The sequence below is a fragment of the Monodon monoceros genome, unplaced genomic scaffold (assembly GCF_005190385.1).
Source record: "Monodon monoceros isolate NGI ecotype Baffin Bay Population unplaced genomic scaffold, NGI_Narwhal_1 Super_Scaffold_9, whole genome shotgun sequence".
NCBI classification, from domain to species: domain Eukaryota; kingdom Metazoa; phylum Chordata; class Mammalia; order Artiodactyla; family Monodontidae; genus Monodon; species Monodon monoceros.
This window is the reverse complement of record NW_021703786.1, coordinates 48993973-49013568: the sequence shown is the minus strand read 5'-3', so window position 1 is coordinate 49013568 and position 19596 is coordinate 48993973. Positions and strand designations below refer to the sequence as shown.

Genomic DNA, 19596 nt, shown 5'->3' with positions numbered 1-19596 from the left:
ACATTCATTGCAGCATTATTTACAATAGCCAAGATATGGAAGCAACCTAAGTGCCCATCAACAGATGAACGGATAAAGAAGATGTGAGATACACACACACACACACACACACACACACACACACACACGACGAATGAATATTAGCCATAAAATTTCACCACTTGTGACAACATGGATGGACCTAGAGGGTATTATGCTAAGTGAAAGTAAGTCACACAGAGAAAGACAAATATTGTATGATTTCATTTATATGTAGAATTTAAAAAACAAAATAAATGAACAAGCATAACGAAACAGGAACAAAGTCATAGATACAAAGAACAAACAGGTGGTTCCCAGAGGGGAGAGGGGAGGAAGGAGGGAAGAAATAGATGAGGGAAATTAAGAGGTACAAACTTCCAGCTGCAGATTAAATGAGTCGCAGGTATGAAATGTACAGTGTGGGGAATATAGTCAATAACTATGTAATATCTTCATATGGTGACATATCATGAAATAGACTTATCGTGGTGATCATTTTGAAATGTACAGAAATATTGAATCACTATGCTGTATAACAGGAAATAATGTAGTGCTGCAGGTCAATTACAATTCAAAAACAAACAAACTCATAGAAAAAGAGATAAGAGGCAGGGGTCGGAGGAACTGGATGAAGGCAGTCAAAAGGTACAAACTTCTAGTTATAAGCTAAATACTCGCGATGTAACGTACAACATGATAAATGTGATTAACACTGCTGCGTGTTATATATGAAAGTGGTCAAGAGAGTAAATCCTAAGAGTTCTCATCACAAGGAGAAAAATTTTTTTTCTATTTCTTTAATTTTGAGATTTCTTTAATTTATATGAGATGATGGATGTTCATCCAATTTATTGTGATAATCATTTCATGATGTATGTAAGTCAAATTATTATGCTGTGCACCTTAAACTTATACGATGCCGTATGTCAATATATCTCAATAAAACTAGAAGAAAAAAACCGGATCCTACAAGCTGATATGCAAATTTTGCAGAGAGCTGAAAACAATCAAAGATCCTCCCTCCTCTTGGAAATCCTCCATCACTTAACCTGAACAAGATTCTCCTCTAAACACCTATTGCGTATAGGGTCAGTTTCTCCTTGTGGCAGTGCCCCCAAATAGACTGCAGTCATTTGGCATCACATTTTATGCTTCTTTTATTCCCTTTTTTGTTTCTATGGGGCTTTATGCATCCGACAGGGCACTTTAATTGCATTTACTAATTAGTTGTTACATACAGAAATGCCCTTTTAAATGCTGCATCTCGTTTTCTTCATCAAAGTCTTCTCAGTACTTCTAATAGTTGTTTGTCTAAACAGACAAATAATGATTATTTGTTTTATTCTTTCTGATTGTTATTTTTAAAATTTCTTTTCCGTGTCCTACAGCACTGGCTAGGCTTTCTAATATAATATCAAAGAGAAGCAGTGACAGTAAGCATCCTTGTTTTATACCTCACTTTGGAAGGGATGAGTCAGTGTCCCAAAGACCAGTACATTGTTTATTGTAGGTTTTGGATACATGCCCTCCAAGAGATTAAGGAACTTCCCTTTTATATCAAGTTTGCTAAGGGTTTTGTTGTTTGAACCATCATCAGAAGTTAATCTTATTAAAATTTTTTCTGCATTTATCAATATGATTTTTTTCCTCTCTGATTTCATTGACTGATTTTCTAATGTTAAACCAACCTTGCATTCCTAGGATAAATCATAATTTTGGGTGGGAAGATTAAAACTTGGTTGTATTTTCTTTACAGATATAAACTGAAATATTTATGAATAAAATAAGTCAGGGATTTACTCTGAAATAATAATGGGGGGCGGGAGTGGGTGAATTATATTACAGATGAAACAAGATTAGCCTAAGTTTATAATTATTGAATCTAGGTGATGAGTACACTTGGGGGGTTGGAGGGATTCATTATATGTATTATTTAATCTAGTTTTGTGTTTAATTTTCCCATAATAAAAAGTTAAAATGGGGGCTTCCCTGGTGGATCAGTGGTTAAGAATCTGCCTGTCAATGCAGGGGACTCGGGTTTGAGCCCTGATCTCGGAAGATCCCACGTGCCACGGAGCAACTAAGCCCGCGCGCCACAACTACTGAGCCCATGTGCTGAAACTACTGAAGCCCACATGCCTAGAGCCTGTGCTCCATAACAAGAGAAGCCACCATAATGAGAAGCCCCCACACCAGAAGGAAGAGTAGCCCCCACTCAACGCAACTAAAGAAAGCCCGTGTGCAGCAATGAAGACCTAATGCAGCCACAAATAAATAAATAAATTTATTTTAAAAAAAAAAAGTTAAAATGTTGGAACTTCCCTGATGGTCCAGTGGTTAAGAATCCGCCTGCCAGTGCCGGGGACTAAGGTTTGATCCCTGGTCAGGGAACTAAGATCCCACATGCTGCAAGCAACTAAGCCCATGTGCCACAACTAGAGAGCCCTCATGCCGCAGCTACAGAGCCCACACACTCTGGAGCCCATGCGCTACCAGAGAGAAGCCTGTGCACCACAACTAGAGAGAAGCCCGCGCGCCACCACGAACAGCCCACGCGCCGCAATGAAAGATCCCAAGTGCCACAACTAAGACCCAAAATAAATACATAAATAAAAATAAATATGAAATAAAAGGTTAAAATGTTAAAAAGAACACTTGGTTGTAGGCATGTCATAAAGCTGAAGGAGACTAAACTCTCCCTTTGTGATTCCACAGGTTCTAAAACAGAGGTCAGGATTATCTCTCATCCCCACCCTGAGTACAGCGCTATGTCCTTAGATACTTGTGTCCCACACAAAACTTTGCACACAGTATTAAATACACATTTGGGAAACTGAAACTGAGAAGATATTCAGAGAAAACAAAGACTAATAAGTTTCACCCGAACAGAGTTCTGGAATGGAATCCATACTTTTAACGTAAATAATTACCATCATGGTGAAGAGATGGTCCCGCCGGGTCTGTCGATCAGGAAAGAAGACGGCAGCCCCATTAAGAAGGGTATTCCTGACTTCTTGTTTCAATATTTCCATGGGTGCAGAGTCTCCATCCACCCTATCCACCACTGATAAAAATGAATAATCAGCTTTAATATATCCCACCTATTCACTTACAATATATGTATTGGCTTTAGCCCATACACTCGCTACCAGAGCAAAGAAATACTTCTGTACAGGCTAGGCAATGTAAAGAAATTATCTTTTTATTTGTTTACATTTAACAAAAATAAAGACTCTATGTACCAGTTTTTACATTATTTCTGTCCTTTTGAGACACAACTTGGCGAAGCCTTAAAAATAACTTCAGATGATCATGTGTTTTATTCTCAATTAATATTATCATCTCCCCCACCTCAATCTATCAGCCTCATCCCCGTGTCTCAGCTGAAGTAAAGACTGGAGTGTGATAGCAATTACTCTCAATATAACACAACTGTATATCAGAAACCAGGAGGAAGTTGTTGAAGAGGGACTAAATCCTGAACTCCAAATAATGATTCAAAAGAGGATCATGGAAACTCATTTTCCAAAGATGTAAACCCTTTCCTGGGTTTGCATGGTCAGAGGACCCCCTGTTCTCTAAAGCAAAAGGCCCTGCAGGCTACGAGCTCAGGGTCACAGTAAAGAAGAACCCCAATCCCTACCATCACACAGGTGTGTGTAGAGCTCCTTGGCGGCCTCTACCCGCCTACGGCTCATGCTTGGAGCCTTGGCGTCCTCAGAGGTGGCCGACACGTCTCCTTGCAGCACGGAGAAACAGCTCTGGAGGAGCTGCAGAAGCAGGGTTTGGGCACAGATGCATTCTTCCCTTGGGCTACAGAAAGACAAAGAACATCAGAGAGCAAAAATGCAAGTTGCTTTTACCCTCCAAGCCAAACAACTATCCACAAAGGGCTCTCCCCGCTAGGCATCAGGCTCAGTAAAAAGAATGCCAGTCAGAGGCAGAAAGGTGGAAAGGAAAGAACAATGGACTGGGTAGTGTCTGAAAACACAGATCCTGTCTGACTGTGCCCACTCTGGGCAAAGAAATACACCTCTGATTCTGTTTCTTCAGTAGTATAATGAGAATACTATAATACTTGACCTGCTTATCATTATAAGGTTGTAATATAAATGACAAAATGCTTGCAAAAACACTGCCCTAATAAAGCACTTTGTAGAAATGTAAGGTGTTTATTTTCAACAATAACCAAATCTTTCAAATCAGAGCAATATAAACTAGTAGGAAGTAAAAAATCTTGGAAGAAAAAAATTGTCCATTTAGAACAGCAAAACTCAGTGTTTTCAGTTGTGCTTATCAATATCTGATTATCACCTTGTAACAAACTCTGACTTACTTTTGCTTTAATTTACTGTAAAAATCCCAGAAGATCTGCAAATCAAGACCCGCGAAGTCCAGAAAAGATCTGTATTTTAAGCCACTTTCCTTCTGCTGTACCTAAAAAATAATAAAGACCAGAAAAAATAAAATTGAAACATGTATTTAGAGAAATATTGTAGTGGCTCATTTACTTCTCACTGTTAAGGGATAAGGTGGCTCCGCATGTGTAAAATTCCAACATAACTGATGCTTACCCTTAAACTAAAAAGTCCGTGAACAACTGTTTTTGGTGTGAAACTTTCTAAAATATGTGTGTGTGTACATATGTATGTGAATGTATATATACACATAACACATATACACACATCCCTATGAAAGCTCCTTGACTTCACAGATGCTACACCTGGAACGTAAGTGAATCTCTACTTGGTGAATTATCGTCCAGGACCATCCTGCAGCATGTTTTGACCCTTCCCTGCATGTAGGCTGAAAGATCAATTCTACTGTAATCACTTCTGCTACCCCTAAGCATCTCCCTCTCATTTGCTATTTTCTGCTGTGATAGGAGAGCTCCAGTAACAAAGACCAAACAATCCATATACAAATTGAGTCACCAGCCTCTGAATATGCCCTGAAGCAGAATGCAGGTCAAGAGTAGACACTGTTGCATAGCACACGTGAGAGGGCTCCACAGGGTTCCTGAGTGATAAGCCATGTTCTCTACAGTGATGGCTGAAAGAACCTTTCTTTTTTTTGTTTGTTTGTTTGTTTGTGGTAGGCGGAACTCTCACTGCTGTGGCCTCTCCCGTTTCGGAGCACAGCGGCCACGGCTCACGGGCCCAGCCGCTCCGTGGCATGTGGGATCTTCCCGGACCGGGGCACGAACCTGCGTCCCCTGCATCGGCAGGCGGATTGTCAACCACTGTGCCACCAAGGAAGCCCCAAGAACCTTTCTTTGAGTAGACTGTCACTGTGTTTTTATTAGTGACTGTAGAAGTCAGTATCAAAAACACAATGTTCACAGCAGCATTGTTTACAATAGCCAAGATATGGAAGCAACCTAAGTGTCCATCAAAAAATGAATGGATAAAGAAGATACGGTATATGTATACGATGGAATATTACTCAGCCATAAGTAGAACGAAATTTTGCCATTTGTGACAACATGGATGGACCTGGAGGGTATTATACCTAATGAAATAAGTCAGACAGAGAAAGACAAATACTGTAAGTTTTCACTTATATGTGGAATCTAAAAAATGAAATAAACAAACAAATATAACAAAGCAGAAACAGACTCACAGTTGCAGAGAACAAACTAGTGGTTGCCAGAGGGGAGTGGAGTGTGGGGAAGGGCAAAAATAGGTGAAGATTAAGAGGTACAAACTACTAGGTATAAAATAAAATTTAAGTTACAAGGATATAATGTACAATACAGGGAATATAGTCAATATTTTATAATAACTTTGCATGGAGTGTAATCTATAAAAATATCGGATTACTATGTTGTATACCTGAAACTAATACTGTAAGTCAACTATACATCAATTTTAAAAAATCCTGTTATTATTTTTGGTACTTTTAGTAAACAAACAGAATTCACCTACACTTCAGGAGTAATTCTAGGACTTAAAGAAGACATAAATCCCATAAATGTGCTTTGTCTCCCTGGCAACCAAAGCTGGGGCTCTTTAAGATCTGCATGTAGGTGCATCCCAGGAAACCTCACGATGGTGGCCACATGCCACTTCGTCTTCCACTGACTGATGCCATTAATGCCCAACGCCTCACTCCCCTTGGCCTCCCAACGTCATCACAACAGCACGATGCCTGCCGTCCTCATTCGTACTGCATGGCTTCAGCAGGGCCAGGTTTCACTGGTTGGTGTTCCTTTCCCCAAACACTGTCATTACTCTTCCCAAAGGAATGAGGTCTAACAACTGAGGAAACACTACCAGGTCGTGGGCGAGCTGCTGGATGAACTGAAGGGTCCTGAGGAGCAGTGTGGCCCCACAGACGCTCTCCTCCACGCCCTTTCTGCAGTGAGTACGGACGATGCTCTGCTCTGCTTCTGCCCCCACGGGCCGGAGGTACCCACTGATGCTCAAGCCTTGTACTCCCAGGCGCTCTGCCGACTCCTGGCGGGTGCAGAGGAACTTCACCATCAAATACTGGAAAAGGACAAGACAGAGGTGAGGAGAAGGACTTAGAAGCTCCAGGTACTGATGAAAGGGAGATAAAGGCCTTTCTGGGCAGATCTTCCTGTGACTTTAATAATTAATGAGGTACCACTATGCCTAGCGCTGGAGACACAAAGTATAAGCCCAGCATCTACAACAAACAGGGAAGAGACAGTACAAATGCTGAAGTCAGGTTTGGGGAAAGATCACAATAAGAGAAACGGCACTATTCCTGCTTCAAGGCAAAAACAGGATAACACAGGATGAATAAGAGAAGGACGTCTGCTCTGTGGCAGTCATTTTGAAGCAGACAACAGCTATATGGTGAAAAGAGTCAATGACTGCCCTAAGGGATCATCTCCAAGCCCCCAATTACCTGTAATCCATGTGCTGGGAGCCCAGGACACAGCCTTGTCTGCTCAAAGCTAAAGCTATTTGCAAAGCCCAACTTCTATGCACACTCTCTGCTTATTATAGTGAAAGCTCCTTTGTTGAGGGCCTTTCAGAATCCACTACTCAGCTGCATAAATATTTACTGAGCACCTACTATGTACAAGCCCTAAAGATAGTTCTTGTTTCTCTTATTTAAGCTTCTTACTAAGATTCACAACGGAGGTTAAAAAAATTAAGTAGCCAGATAATCCCTGTTTCTTTCATAGCTATGGAAAGACATCTCTCTTGCATTTAGGCCTGTGGACTTACTGCTCCCTCAGCCTGAGAGGCCGTTCTCCACACCTCTCAGCCTGGCTAAAGATGACCGCTTAATCAACTTTCAACACTTGGCATCACACCAACTTTCCTGGGAAGCCTTCCCTAGTGAATTCCAGGCTGGGTAAATATTGTTCCTCCGGGCTGCAACAGCCCCCTGTGTGTCTCTTTATCAGCCCATATCACACTGTCTCATACATCTGTGTCTCCCACTAGACTTGGAGCTCTGTGAGGGTCATGATCACGTCTGATTCACCTCCAGGGTTCCAGTGCTGGCACAGGGCTGGCACACAATAACCGCTTGATAAACACTTACAGTACAAAAGGAGGGGAGTGGGCAGGTGTGCGAAGGCCACACCTCACTGACACTTACCTTGGCAACCCTGCACTGTTGCAACTTAACATCTGCTTCATCCCACTCTTCCTCCAGCTCAAACCAGCCAATAGGATCATCCTCGCCAAGGTTATCAGACAGGCAACCAATCCTGTAAACACAAAGGTAATCACAGAACGTTCTCCTATTCCTAAACTTCTCAAGGGTCTAACGAATAAGGCACCACCTAAATGTCATTTAACTTGTTTACACGGCCTGTCGGTTAACAGTCGAGGACGGGTGTGGCACGTGGTGCCTCTCTGAGCATAGGAGGGAGCTGGCGGTAACATCCTCCCCACTTCTCAGCTTCCTCATCTGTGCAATGGGAACTATTATTAGTCCCAAATATAACCTGGGAACTAAGGAGAAAGTCTGCTTCTCTAGATAACTCGCTTATCTGAAGAATGAGACCTGAAGTCAAGGCATCTGAGATGAAGCTACTCAGGAATAAGGTACAATGCAACAGCTGGTGTGTGCTTCTGGAAAGATACAAAGGAGAGGCAGGTTCAGTTTTCTTTCCCTAGGTCTGGCTAACATAGGTACGACTGGCCTGAGATGCACAATTGCAACAACTGAAGGGTAAAACCTGAGGAGCTTTCAGATCCTGGAGCTCCAATGAAGGAAAACTTCAGCCTTCACAGGCCTCAGGATTTTTCCCTATTACTTAAGAAGTCCTTCCAGGGAAGCATTTCAACCCAAAGGCTGAAGAAGTACAACTGTGTGCCGTTTCTTTTTTTTTAATTTATTTTATTTATTTATTTTTGGCTACGTTGGGTCTTCGTTGCTGCGCACGGGTTTTCTCTAGTTGAGGCAAGTGGGGGCTACTGTTTGTTGTGGTGTGCGGGCTTCTCATTGCATTGGCTTCTCCTGTTGCGGAGCACAGACTCTAGGCACGCGGGCTTCAGCAGTTGTGGCACGTGGGCTCAGCAGTTGTGGCTCGCGGGCTTTAGAGTGCAGGCTCAGTAGTTGTGGCGCACGGGCTTAGTTGCTCCGTGGCAGGTAGGATCTTCCCAGACCAGGGCTCGAACCCGTGTCCCCTGTGTTAGCAGGCAGATTCTTAACCACTGCGCCACCAGGGAAGCCCATGTTTCTTTTTAAAATTGGATACTTGAATGGTACTTCCTTTTTAGGAATTAAATAACTGAGAAGGAGAAAATGGCAGTCTTTTCAAGTAACATTCCTAAAACTTTAAACTATTTAGTCTATGATACGGCTAACAAGCTAGCCAACACATGGCTATTCTGTATGGATAAGATAAGCAAACACAGGGATTTACAAGAAGAAAACAGCAAGAAGAAAAAGACAAAGGACCCAGGGTAGGTTTTGTAACAGAGAGAAAAAAATGTTCCCTTCTTACCGTTAAGTCTTTCTTAGCATAAACCTTTCATGATATAGTTAACCCTAAAACCAATGGGACAGGTGGTATTCCGTCTTAGCCCAAAACCATGCCAATGACTTTCATCAATATGGTGTGTTTGAGAATTTTTCAGTTCACCCTTTGGGAGTCATCAAGGAAATCCTTGAGATACAGAGAGCTGGCAGGACGTCAGAGAGTGGGGAGAAGCAACCTTGCTCACTACACCAACTCACAGGCAGGGTGGAGAAAACAGAGCTAAGTATCAGTCCTCTTAAATACGCACAGCAACCAAACAGCTGGTCCCAGAGCGTGCTGACTGACCAATGTCTGACCAGAGGGCAGACAACAACAACAACAAAAAAAGGCAAGAAGACAGACACATGTCTATTACCATTTTGACCTCCAAACTGGAGAGGGACTGATAACATGTAGCCCAAGCAAATCAGGATTTCAGAGTAGTTCAGGCTGGAACCAGGAGCTAAAATCAACAAGGGACTAGCAAATAAGCCTGCATTTAGGTTCCAAAAAAAATCATCCTATATAAGATGTGAAAGATCTTGTTTGACAGCAGGTTTAGGGGGAAAAAAAACACCTATATTAATATGTCCCAGGAGTGGGACACAGCTACTTAAAAACAAGTGTATCTCTAGTTATTGTTTAAAAAGAAAAGCATCTTTTAAAAAAGCATGTATGCATGATGGGAGAGAGATTCGTTTCAATTCATTTAGAGGGCTGAAATTAAGACCACAGAGTTGAAATTACAAGTGCAGATTTCAATAAACATAGAATATGTTACTGAAGTGAGTTCTCCATCATTAAGGATATTCTAGGGAGGCTGAGTGACCCTTTGTCAGGGATGCCACCAAAGGAAGTCCAGCAGAGAGAGGAAGTTATTCTAGATCCTTGCTATTCCACGTGTGATCCATGGTCGGAGAGCATCAGAGTCGCCGGGGAGCTTGTTAGAAACGAAGGTCTCAGGCCCCAGGCAGAACCACTGATTCAGAATCCGCATTTTCACACAATTATTGGTGGTTCATACGTACATGAAAGCCTAGTAGCACAGTACTCAGTGACAGTAAAAACTCCAGCACCCCACTACCTGTGAAATGCAGGAGCAAAAAGGGCAAGTCTCGGGCTCAGCTGCATGAGTTTTAACTTGCTACTAGTAATAAGGGAGGTAACACTGTCCAAGAGGTCACCAACGACGTCTGTGGCTAAATCCAACAAGTCCACTTCTAGACTTACCTCACCGACTCCGGGGTAACATCCAACACCGTTGCCCACTCCCTACCTCTTTAACCACGATTTTCCCCTGGCTTCATGAGGACACTTCCCTGGCTTCCCTGCTGCTTCTCTGGCTGTTTTGCTCAGCCTCCCTTTCTCTGCTGCCCCATAAATGCTAGTGCCTCTCAGCATGTTGACCTAAGGTCTCTGTTCTTTCTTCCCAGCCCACACACTCCGCCAGAATGATCTCTTCTAATTCATTTTAAACTATCAATGAGGGCTTCCCTGGTGGCGCAGTGGTTGAGAGTTCACCTGCTGATGCAGGGGACACAGGTTCGTGCCCCGGCCCGGGAAGATCCCACATGCCGCGGAGTGGCTGGGCCCGAGCCATGGCCGCTGAGCCTGCGCGTCCGGAGCCTGTGCTCCGCAACGGGAGAGGCCACGGCAGTGAGAGGCCTGCAACAGGAGAGGCCACAGCAGTGAGAGGCCCACATACCGCAAAAAACAAACAAACAAACAAAAACCTATCACCGAAATGTCTCTCATATCTCTGCCTTCAGGACAACATCTCTTCCAGGTTCCTGACCCGTTTATCCAACTAGCTGTGGGATATCTCAGAGGCTTCCTAGAACCTCAAATCTAACAGGACCAAAACTGAGCTCATCATCTTCCCACAAACCTGTTTTCCCCGAGGTATTTTCTGTCTCAGAAAAAGGCGCTACCAATGTCCCCTCTGGCGAGCCAAGAATCCAGGACTCACTGATGCCTAAGCCTCCTTCTCTCTCCTGCTGTACATCAATCACTCAGCAGGTCCTGCCGCTTCTACTTTCTAGCTTCTCTTCAATCGTCCACATCTCTCCATGGCTCCTGTTGCTGCTCTAGTTGAGGTTACCCACACTCTGGCTTCCCAGGTGACCGTGACAGCCTCCCCCCATTTCATCTGGCCTCCCCACTCGCTCTCCTCCAGCCCACCTCACACAGCTGGCTCCAGAGCAACACTTCCAAACCACGAATGCGATCTCTCCTCGTTCTTCTTGAAGCTCCTCAGCAACACACTCCACCCTGCTCCCTTCCCCTGCCCCCATGGCTTTCAAGATAAAGTCTAAGCCCTGAAACAGAGACAAAAGGGCCTTCAACGACCTGACCCTCTCCTAGCTCTCCAGCTTCACCTCTCCCCACTCTCTAACTCATGGCGCACCTCAGCAACGTGGGGCTCGTCAGTCCCTCGTGTACGCCAGACCCCACCTGAGTTCTCAACTGTGCTCTGCTCTTTGCTCAGGACACTCTCCTTCCACTTCTTCAAGTAGTTAATTAGCTTTAGCTCATCCTTCCCTGATCAGGTCAGGTGCTCTGCCATATGCTCCCAGAGCACCTTATCCCTCCTACCCACCTCGCATTTATAGTACTGTGACACTGTAGACTTTATCATCTGTCTTCTGAGCTAAACGGTAGGCTCTATAGAGCAGGGAACGGGCCAATCTGCTCATTACGGTATCTTCAGTACCTAGCATCAGGCCTAGCACATCGTAGGTGCTTAATAAATATTTTCAGTAAAAACACAAAAATAGGAGGAGGGAAGCTGGGGCCTGGGTAAATTTTCCAGTGGCTAGATAAGACTAGAGACCTCAGGCTGCCCACAATTCAGGCATGTATTATTACCCAACCATTTTGAAGATGTGTACACCTGGTCACAGAAGGGACCGAGTAAGAGACTATGAACAAATTAAAATACATGTCTTCACATGTGCTGCCAGAAAGCAATGAATGCTCATGGCCACTGAAGATGGGTTAGTGGCAACTTTTCTATAAAGAAAACGTATTTCACCAATAAGAGAATGTATACAATCTTATTAACTATAAAGATTTTTATTCTGTTCCTTACCTGCTTTTTACAAATTGCCTGAATTCCTGAAGCTTCCATTTGTCATATTTTTCAAACCTTTTGAAGTGTTCTTCTGCATGAAATTTATCAGAAGATGAATTATAGGCAAACACCAACCCACACTGGGCACCAATGCCACCACGTCGAACCTGGAAATACAGATCTAAATAAAGTACATCAAAGGGACCAAAGTTCTGTGGCCATTTTGTTCCCAAATAATATGGTCAAATGCAAATAGCTTAACGCAAAATCAAACCAACAAAATGAGATTTAAAATACATTAAGTCCTGGAAAAGTAAGAAAGCTGCTTCCCAAGAAATGATTCCTTACTTTTCTTGATCCTTATACTCACACCATCTACAGACTTAACAATCTATTCATCTTTGTGCCCTTGCCCTCTGCTACAGGCCTGACACAGAATAAATAATCACTAAATGTTCAATGAAAAACCAGTGACATGGACCTCCGAAGTACAATCGTATTTTTAAAAATAGTAGTAACATTTCCTAAAGAAGGCAGCATAAGAATTACCATAATTCTGATCTGAGTAACTTGAAAGGCAGATTCAGTTCCTGTAGAAAAAATAGTACTTGCTCTGGTTTTTCCAGTCTCTGTAAGAAAACCTACAAAAAAGAAAAACTAAAGTTAGGATGACTGAGGCATCTGTAATAACCCTAAGAACTAAGACCAAAAAAACCAAAGCATATCCTTTGAGGCAGAGGGCATCTAGTCTATCTGGTTCTCTCATAAAAATTAGAAAAAGAAAGAAGAAAATTAGAAAAAGAATTCCCCTCTGGGCAGAAGCAACCCCCTGATAGACACCAAGGTAACAGATCATGGTCCAGATATAACTTGGTCAGAGCAAAATCTTTTCAACTATACAGGCCGCTCAGCTCTGAGGTAACGATAAAGAAATAAAAAGTTGATAAAGACTGTGACTTTAATTCAAAGAGACAAAAGACTGGACAATCAATCACCTTCCTAAACCATTCCTGAAACCATGACTGACGTTTGGCTGGGCTGTTAGAAGCAAGCAGGCTTAAAGGCTGAGAGAGGAATTAGATAGCTTCTTGAATACTCTGTCAGGAAAGACTGTAAAAGTCTTTGAAATGGGCAAGAAAAGAATGCTGGGTGTTTGTTCAGTGCACTCTTTGGGTCATCTCCACCTTTCTTTGTCTCTGAACTATTTTACAACTCTGTAAATTGTAGAATAATAACAGTAATGCAAAAGATTCTTGTCCATACAAATAAAAATTGTGTCTATAGGAACATAGCTGATTATTCCTTATGAAGACTGACCAATTTTGCAACCATCTGTAGATTCGTGTCAGCATTCTTACTGGTCTATGTGTATTAATGAGTTCTCCTTTGACCTGCTTGTAACATCTTACTGGTTCCCTCAGTAATTAATGGGATAAATAAAAAGACTGACGTCTTCACTTTATATTTGTATGAGAGTTGTGGTTCACCTTTTTTGCTGTTATTATCCTTTAAAAATTTACAAAAAGGTCTGTTAAATCCAAAGCTGCTTTTCTCTTTCCAACCTCTGTAAATTATATAACTTACACATTTACTCAAATCAGCCTGACCACCCATTCTTCCTGAAACCACGAACTGCTTTCAACCACTCTGCCTTATCAAGATGAAAAGACTAAAACCAATTTCATGCTTATTTCATTACACTGAGTTCAATAAAACAAAAATTTGTGAAGTTAAATCTCCGTAAGAGATTTAAATAATATGCATTATTTGTCACCAAAACCAAGAAAATTAAATCCAAAGGAACCTTTACTAAATCACAGGGAGAAGCTATTATTGATCTAATGCTATCAAATAGTAATTCTACAGACAATTTTAAGAAGCCATACGGCCAGAAATTCACACAATTCTACTAACAGTAATACTAAAAACTATCCCACTTATTGAACTGTCACCTTTCCTAGGAGGTCTGGATGCCTCTAACTAATCAAATCTATTGTAAAGGCCGAAATGCTGCCTGGGAGTAGCTGCCAGTTTTCATTAGTCTCAAAGTAGCTGAAGCAATAATTTAAGTCAAAAGAATCAGATTCTTTTAAAATAACATTGCCATCAATTTTTTTAAGGCCCAAATAAATACATACGTTAAACAAATAAAGCTTAAAAAGTAAATTAATAAAACCTCTGTGCTTCCTTTTCTTGGTAAAAAACAGCTCATAAGTCTAACTATAATATTTTAAAGCTACAACTGTTTGGACACCATGCCCCTCCTGCCCAATTTATTCTCTTAAAATGACAGGAAGAAAATAACCAATCTCAAACGTAAAGAAATCAATAACCCTACTCCTTCAGTTCTATTGGCAGCAGGCTGCACTCCTTTAAAATGCCAGACCCGTGGCTGTGACTCACGGGAGGTCAGCCCTCGGAGTGTCCACGCTCGGGTTCTCCGGGCACTCTGTGCAGCAAGGGGGAACGTCCAGTGTTTCCCAGAAGCTGGGGAACTTGAAAGGTAGCAGTGAAAAAGAGCTTTGGCCCCCGTAAGGGGAAGAAACAAATCACTCCTCAAAACCCCACAGTTCCGGCTGTGAGGACTTTCCTCTGCCCTCCCTGTCTCGTCAGGTTCATTTTTTTGTAGAGGACGGAATCCTAACCTGAGTTACAAGAAACAGGCAGTGATGGTTGTGGAGGGAGAAACCAGGGGAAACCAAGGCTCCTCCCCACGCCCAGTCACATCCCACCTGGGTGCTCATCAGAAACACAACAAAAGTAACAAATCCACACACTACAACTAGTTTATGCAATTTATCCATGCAAGGTTAGGTGGAAGGCAGGGAGGAGAGGGGGATGGATAATACACAGGGAGAGCAACAAACTATTCAAATCAGACCAGGCAGAAGAGCTGGCAAATGCATTTCAATAGCTACAGAAAAACCTGTGGTGCTTTCAGACTTAGAATGGTGTTAAAAATCCAGGCTGATTTTAAGGACAATGAAAACACCCTGTATGGTATTATAATGATGGATATAGGTCATTATACATTTGTTCAAATCCACAGAATGGAAGACATCAAGAGTGAAGCCTAAAGTAAGCTATGGACTTCGGGCGATTACGACGTGTCAATGTAGGTTCACCCTTCGTAAAAATGTACCACTCTGGTGAGTGATGTGGATAATGGAGGAGGCTCTGCATGTGTGGGGCAGGGGGCATATGGGAAATCTCTGTACCTCCTTCCAGTTTTGTCGTAAACCCAAAACTGCTCTTAAAAAAAGAAAATACAGTCTTTAAAAAGAAAGACTAGATGGAGACAATCTGAAACTGTTATAAAAGTTTAAAAGAGTAAGATAAAATAAGAGAGGCCTTTCAGTAGATGGTGATGAGAGTATGAAAAAAAATCCATACGCTGGTTTTAAGAAGATTCTGCCTTACATACTCCAGAGACAAAAATCCCAATTCTTCAGAGAGCAAAGGAAAACTGCAGAGGGCCTTTGGAAGAGTGGTCTTGCTTTCCTGAGTGTGGGGAGGGGGAACCGGGCAAAGAGCTGCCACCACCTCCTCCCAACCCCACTTTGGACAGCAGGTGACTGGGCGGTCTGAGGTGGCCTTCAGGGTGGCAGGAGATGAATGTGGGGGAGGAAATGTGTCTGCAGAGGCTGAGCTGCTCAGCGAGGGCTGCAGGAAGCCTGTCTCATGCGGTAGTCATGGCTTAAGAAGACCACCAGGAGGAGATGGGACTGGTGAGGCACGTTTTCCCAGGCGTCTTCACTTCACTGGTGCTAATGACCACAGGAAACAGAACAGAGAGGAGGCGACTACTGAGAATGCACAAGGTCTGTTGTGCTGTGAGGCAAGCCAAGGCGAAACCGAGTCCAAAGTGGTAAGGCCAGTTCCCTTCAATGTTTGATAACTGCTGGAACATTCCACGTCCTTTTCTGAACTGGCATATTCAAAGCAGTATAGTGAGTAGAAGGGGACATGTGCAGGAGACTAACCAGCTGGCCAACAAGACGGATGAGGAAGAGACTCACAAACACTCCCTGGATGAGGAAAAGAGCCACAGCGCTGAGAAGCACATCAGCAATCACAATGCTGATGCCAGGGAAGGAGTGAGGCTTCCTTCCAGACACTTCAAATGCCAGAGCAGCCATATGGAGAAATACCCTCATCTTAAGCTACGTTTTTAGCACTAAGTGCTGCTGATCCACTGAGTGTCTCAATACTTTGAGATAACACAACAGAAAGAGTCTGAACTTAAAAATGGTAACTTTTTATATTCTAAGAGGAGAAGTCTTTGCTTTTCAAAACTGAAGGCTCTCAAGTACTTTTAAGTTGTTACAGGTGACTGACACCTAGCAGGTGGCAACACTGCAGTAAAGAAATCACGCAAATGGTTCAGGAACCACTGAAGCCAACTGAAGGACATCGCAGCGAAGACTGCATACCTTGAAAGTTTCGAAGACCACAGTGCGGTTTCACACAGCCTCTAGTGAGCACCATGGCCCTTTCGACTCACTAAAACCCGACAGGTCCACCACTCACCGTCCCTCGTCCACGGCTCAACAAGGAGGTTTTCAGGTCCTGACTTCTCTTCTTTTCCCTTGACATCACAGGCCTGAAGAGTCAACTGCAGAGGTTTACCTGATCAAAGAAAAGAAAGAGAAAGAAAGAGACAGCCTGAAGGTAGCGCTACGAAAAAATGGAAACTAGAACTCATCAGTGCAAATGGAGAGCCTGTGGACGCCCAGACTGCTCAGTAAAAATCTACCCATGTAAAAGCTAAAATAGGAAGTAATATTAGACAAAAGTTGACACCATCCTTTTCTGCTTTCCTGAAAGAAACAAAGTACAGCTTATGTCCCTAAGTAATTCTGAGGAGACTCATTCTAGAATGACCACTAGCTGGAAACGAAGCACACTATAAGACACAGACTGACAGCACAGGCTCAACATACTTGTGTGCTGAGCGGGGGGAAGAGAGGAATTCCTAAGACACTGTTTTGGAGCCAATAATTAATTTTATTGTAATTGCATTTAAATATATAAATAATGTCTTAGCGTTCTGGGTCTTGTTTCTTTAAAACGTCTCCAGGCAAATTTTGAAAGTTTTCAAAATTATAAAAATCAACTTTTGCTATAATGATCTGAAAACTTTTCTTTTTCTTTTAATAATATAATGAAAACCTTATAACCCTATTAACCTATAACCCAACCCAGAACTAGAACATTATCAATAATGAACAGTCCCCCTATGCATTCCTCCTCCATCCCGTGCTCCCTGCTCAAATAACTGCTAAACTGAATCAAAAACCTTTCTGGAGAATATTTTCCAGACACTACGTATCCCTCCCATTTGGCTGTGCCTTCTACGGGCCCCTACCCCTCCAAAAAAATGACCTTTCCAAAACTGGGGAGGGACTGGATTTACAAGACATCGATTGTCAGACTTAAAAAATTAAACATAAAATACATTATTATAAAGTGATATTTAGGCAAAGGTACAAATATCATGAGGAAATATCACAGTATTGCCTCTATTACTGAAGAGGATGGGATCCAATACTGTACTTGTGGACAGAAACTTTAGCACTAGAGGCCAGGACAGCACATGTCCACTGCAGTCATCTGAGAGTAGCTGTATGGACTCCTGTGTTGAGAAGGATTAGGAGGCCCCACCCTGGGTCAGTAGAAAAGTGCTAAGATGGACTGCCGTTGGGCCCAGGAGGGGAAAGTGATGGCAGGCGTGTATGTATGACCATATATGTTGTCCCAACCAGCTATAAACTATCACGAGGATGCAGAGGGATGGATTCCAAGACAAGGATCCTTTGCTCTGGGTCTGGGGTAGTTTCCTCCCTCCTCCAATGAGAGGTACTCCAACTTCCCAACCTCTTGACCTACACCATGAGACACTCCCATACTTTATCAAAGATGGCTGTGTTCAAATGGCCACCACGCCTAAGTGATTAGGCCAGTAAATCCTGGGAGTACAGCGTAGTGAACACTCAGGTCCTCTCCTGCTAATGCATCCATAAATGAACCAACATCTCCCTTCTCCCTACCAACCCCAAAGAAGATACACTCTTCCAGAAATCATTGTATAACTACAACGACCGAGCCCACAAACTACACAAAAAGATAAGAAGATGCCAGGAAATCCCACGTTGGTGATGGTTTTATGACGTGTGCATCATGCCGAGGTCATTTACCATATTTAAGGAGCAGGTTCTGCCTGACTGACGCCATGGATGAGATGAGGGATGAGGCATCATAGTGTGTGTCCAGGTGGTCAGTGACAGTACACAGAGAGCTCAGCACTTTGGCAACACTCCCTCTTGCTAGTGCAAAAGCCAGAAGAGTCAGCTCCACCTCTGGAGTAGAAGAGCAGCTATAAACAAAGAACAAAAAACACTTCACTTCTTAAAACTATGAGAAAATCCAGGTAGCTCAAACTCTGTCTAGCTGATTACATAAGCAACATCAACCTGCCATATGCGTTCTCTGTTTACCAGAAATACTTTTTCAAAATCCTTAAGACAGCCTAAAGAAAAACTAAATCAACCCAGAGGACCAGGAAATTAAATCCTCACTTCTGTAACCTTCACCTATAAGTATTAAATAATGCTATCAACTTTAATAAGGCAGACTTTATAAACCAAAAATAAACAGGCTGTTGCAAGAAGCCCCTGCTATGAAGAAGCCTCGGGTAATAATTTGGCTTGGCCAGAGTGTTAAGGGCTTATTCCTTCAAACATCAATAACATATTTTAGATCTATTCCACATCACATCTGCTTTTTTAAACATATTACACTGAAACTTTTAAACCTGTCTAGATGGGGACTTCCCTGGTGGTCCAGTGGTTAGGACTCCGTGCTTCCACTGCCGGTGGCATGGGTCTGATCCCTGGTTGGGGAACGAAGATCCCCACATGCCATGTGGTGTGGCCAAAATGAGGAAAAAAAAAAACCAAACCCTGTCTAGATGGCTCAGGGCCTGGTTTGTACTCTAACAGGGCTCACTGTGACAGAGCTGAGTGTCCCCACACTACGCGACCCCTCAAACAGCTAGCAGGGTGTCCTTTCCCAGGACTATGGACAATTAGGCTTGTTAGACCTGTTCATGGAGACAGCAGGTGCTGGGCTGGAGATGTGAGGGAACTGAAAGGCTTTGCATTCCGGACTTTGAGACCCCTGCTCTAGCTGAATCTGAAGATTACTCCGCACCCACCCCCCCAATTCCTGAGGGCAGGTGTACTGCTAGATCATGGAGTTTACACAGGTACACCATTATTTCACTTTCTCTTCAGTCACTACAAATGATTCTTTTAAAAAAAAAATCTTTAAAAGATTTTAAAATTAAAAAAAACAAAAAGGACTTATCAAGCACATATGCCCTCTATCCCCCACCAGCCCTTATCAACCTTCATTTTACCTAGTTATCCTTATGAGGAAGCTGTCCACTTCTTCCAGAACGTTGGGAGACAGGAAAGTTGAGAAATCTGTAGATCCTGGTGAGAGGGAAAGTGGAGGCATGTGCTGCAGTGCCTTCCTAGGAGTGTAA

The 19596-nt window shown here is 42.8% G+C and overlaps 1 protein-coding gene and 1 pseudogene across 5 annotated transcripts in view; both read right to left on the bottom strand.

The window, feature by feature from the left end:
* The window catches only part of ZZEF1 (zinc finger ZZ-type and EF-hand domain containing 1), a 113414-nt gene that overhangs the window by 64540 nt on the left and 29278 nt on the right, over nucleotides 1-19596 (bottom strand). For all 5 annotated transcript variants that reach the window (XM_029211287.1, XM_029211289.1, XM_029211290.1 and 2 more), the window contains 10 exons: nucleotides 19468-19584; nucleotides 18245-18423; nucleotides 16578-16676; nucleotides 12597-12688; nucleotides 12066-12214; nucleotides 7603-7714; nucleotides 6297-6512; nucleotides 4358-4458; nucleotides 3665-3834; nucleotides 2952-3085 (listed from right to left, as the gene is read on the bottom strand). In XM_029211287.1, the coding sequence (XP_029067120.1) occupies nucleotides 2952-3085; nucleotides 3665-3834; nucleotides 4358-4458; nucleotides 6297-6512; nucleotides 7603-7714; nucleotides 12066-12214; nucleotides 12597-12688; nucleotides 16578-16676; nucleotides 18245-18423; nucleotides 19468-19584 (1369 nt within the window). The remainder of the gene's footprint in view (nucleotides 1-2951; nucleotides 3086-3664; nucleotides 3835-4357; nucleotides 4459-6296; nucleotides 6513-7602; nucleotides 7715-12065; nucleotides 12215-12596; nucleotides 12689-16577; nucleotides 16677-18244; nucleotides 18424-19467; nucleotides 19585-19596) is intronic.
* On the bottom strand, nucleotides 15402-16186 carry LOC114888895 (annotated as a pseudogene).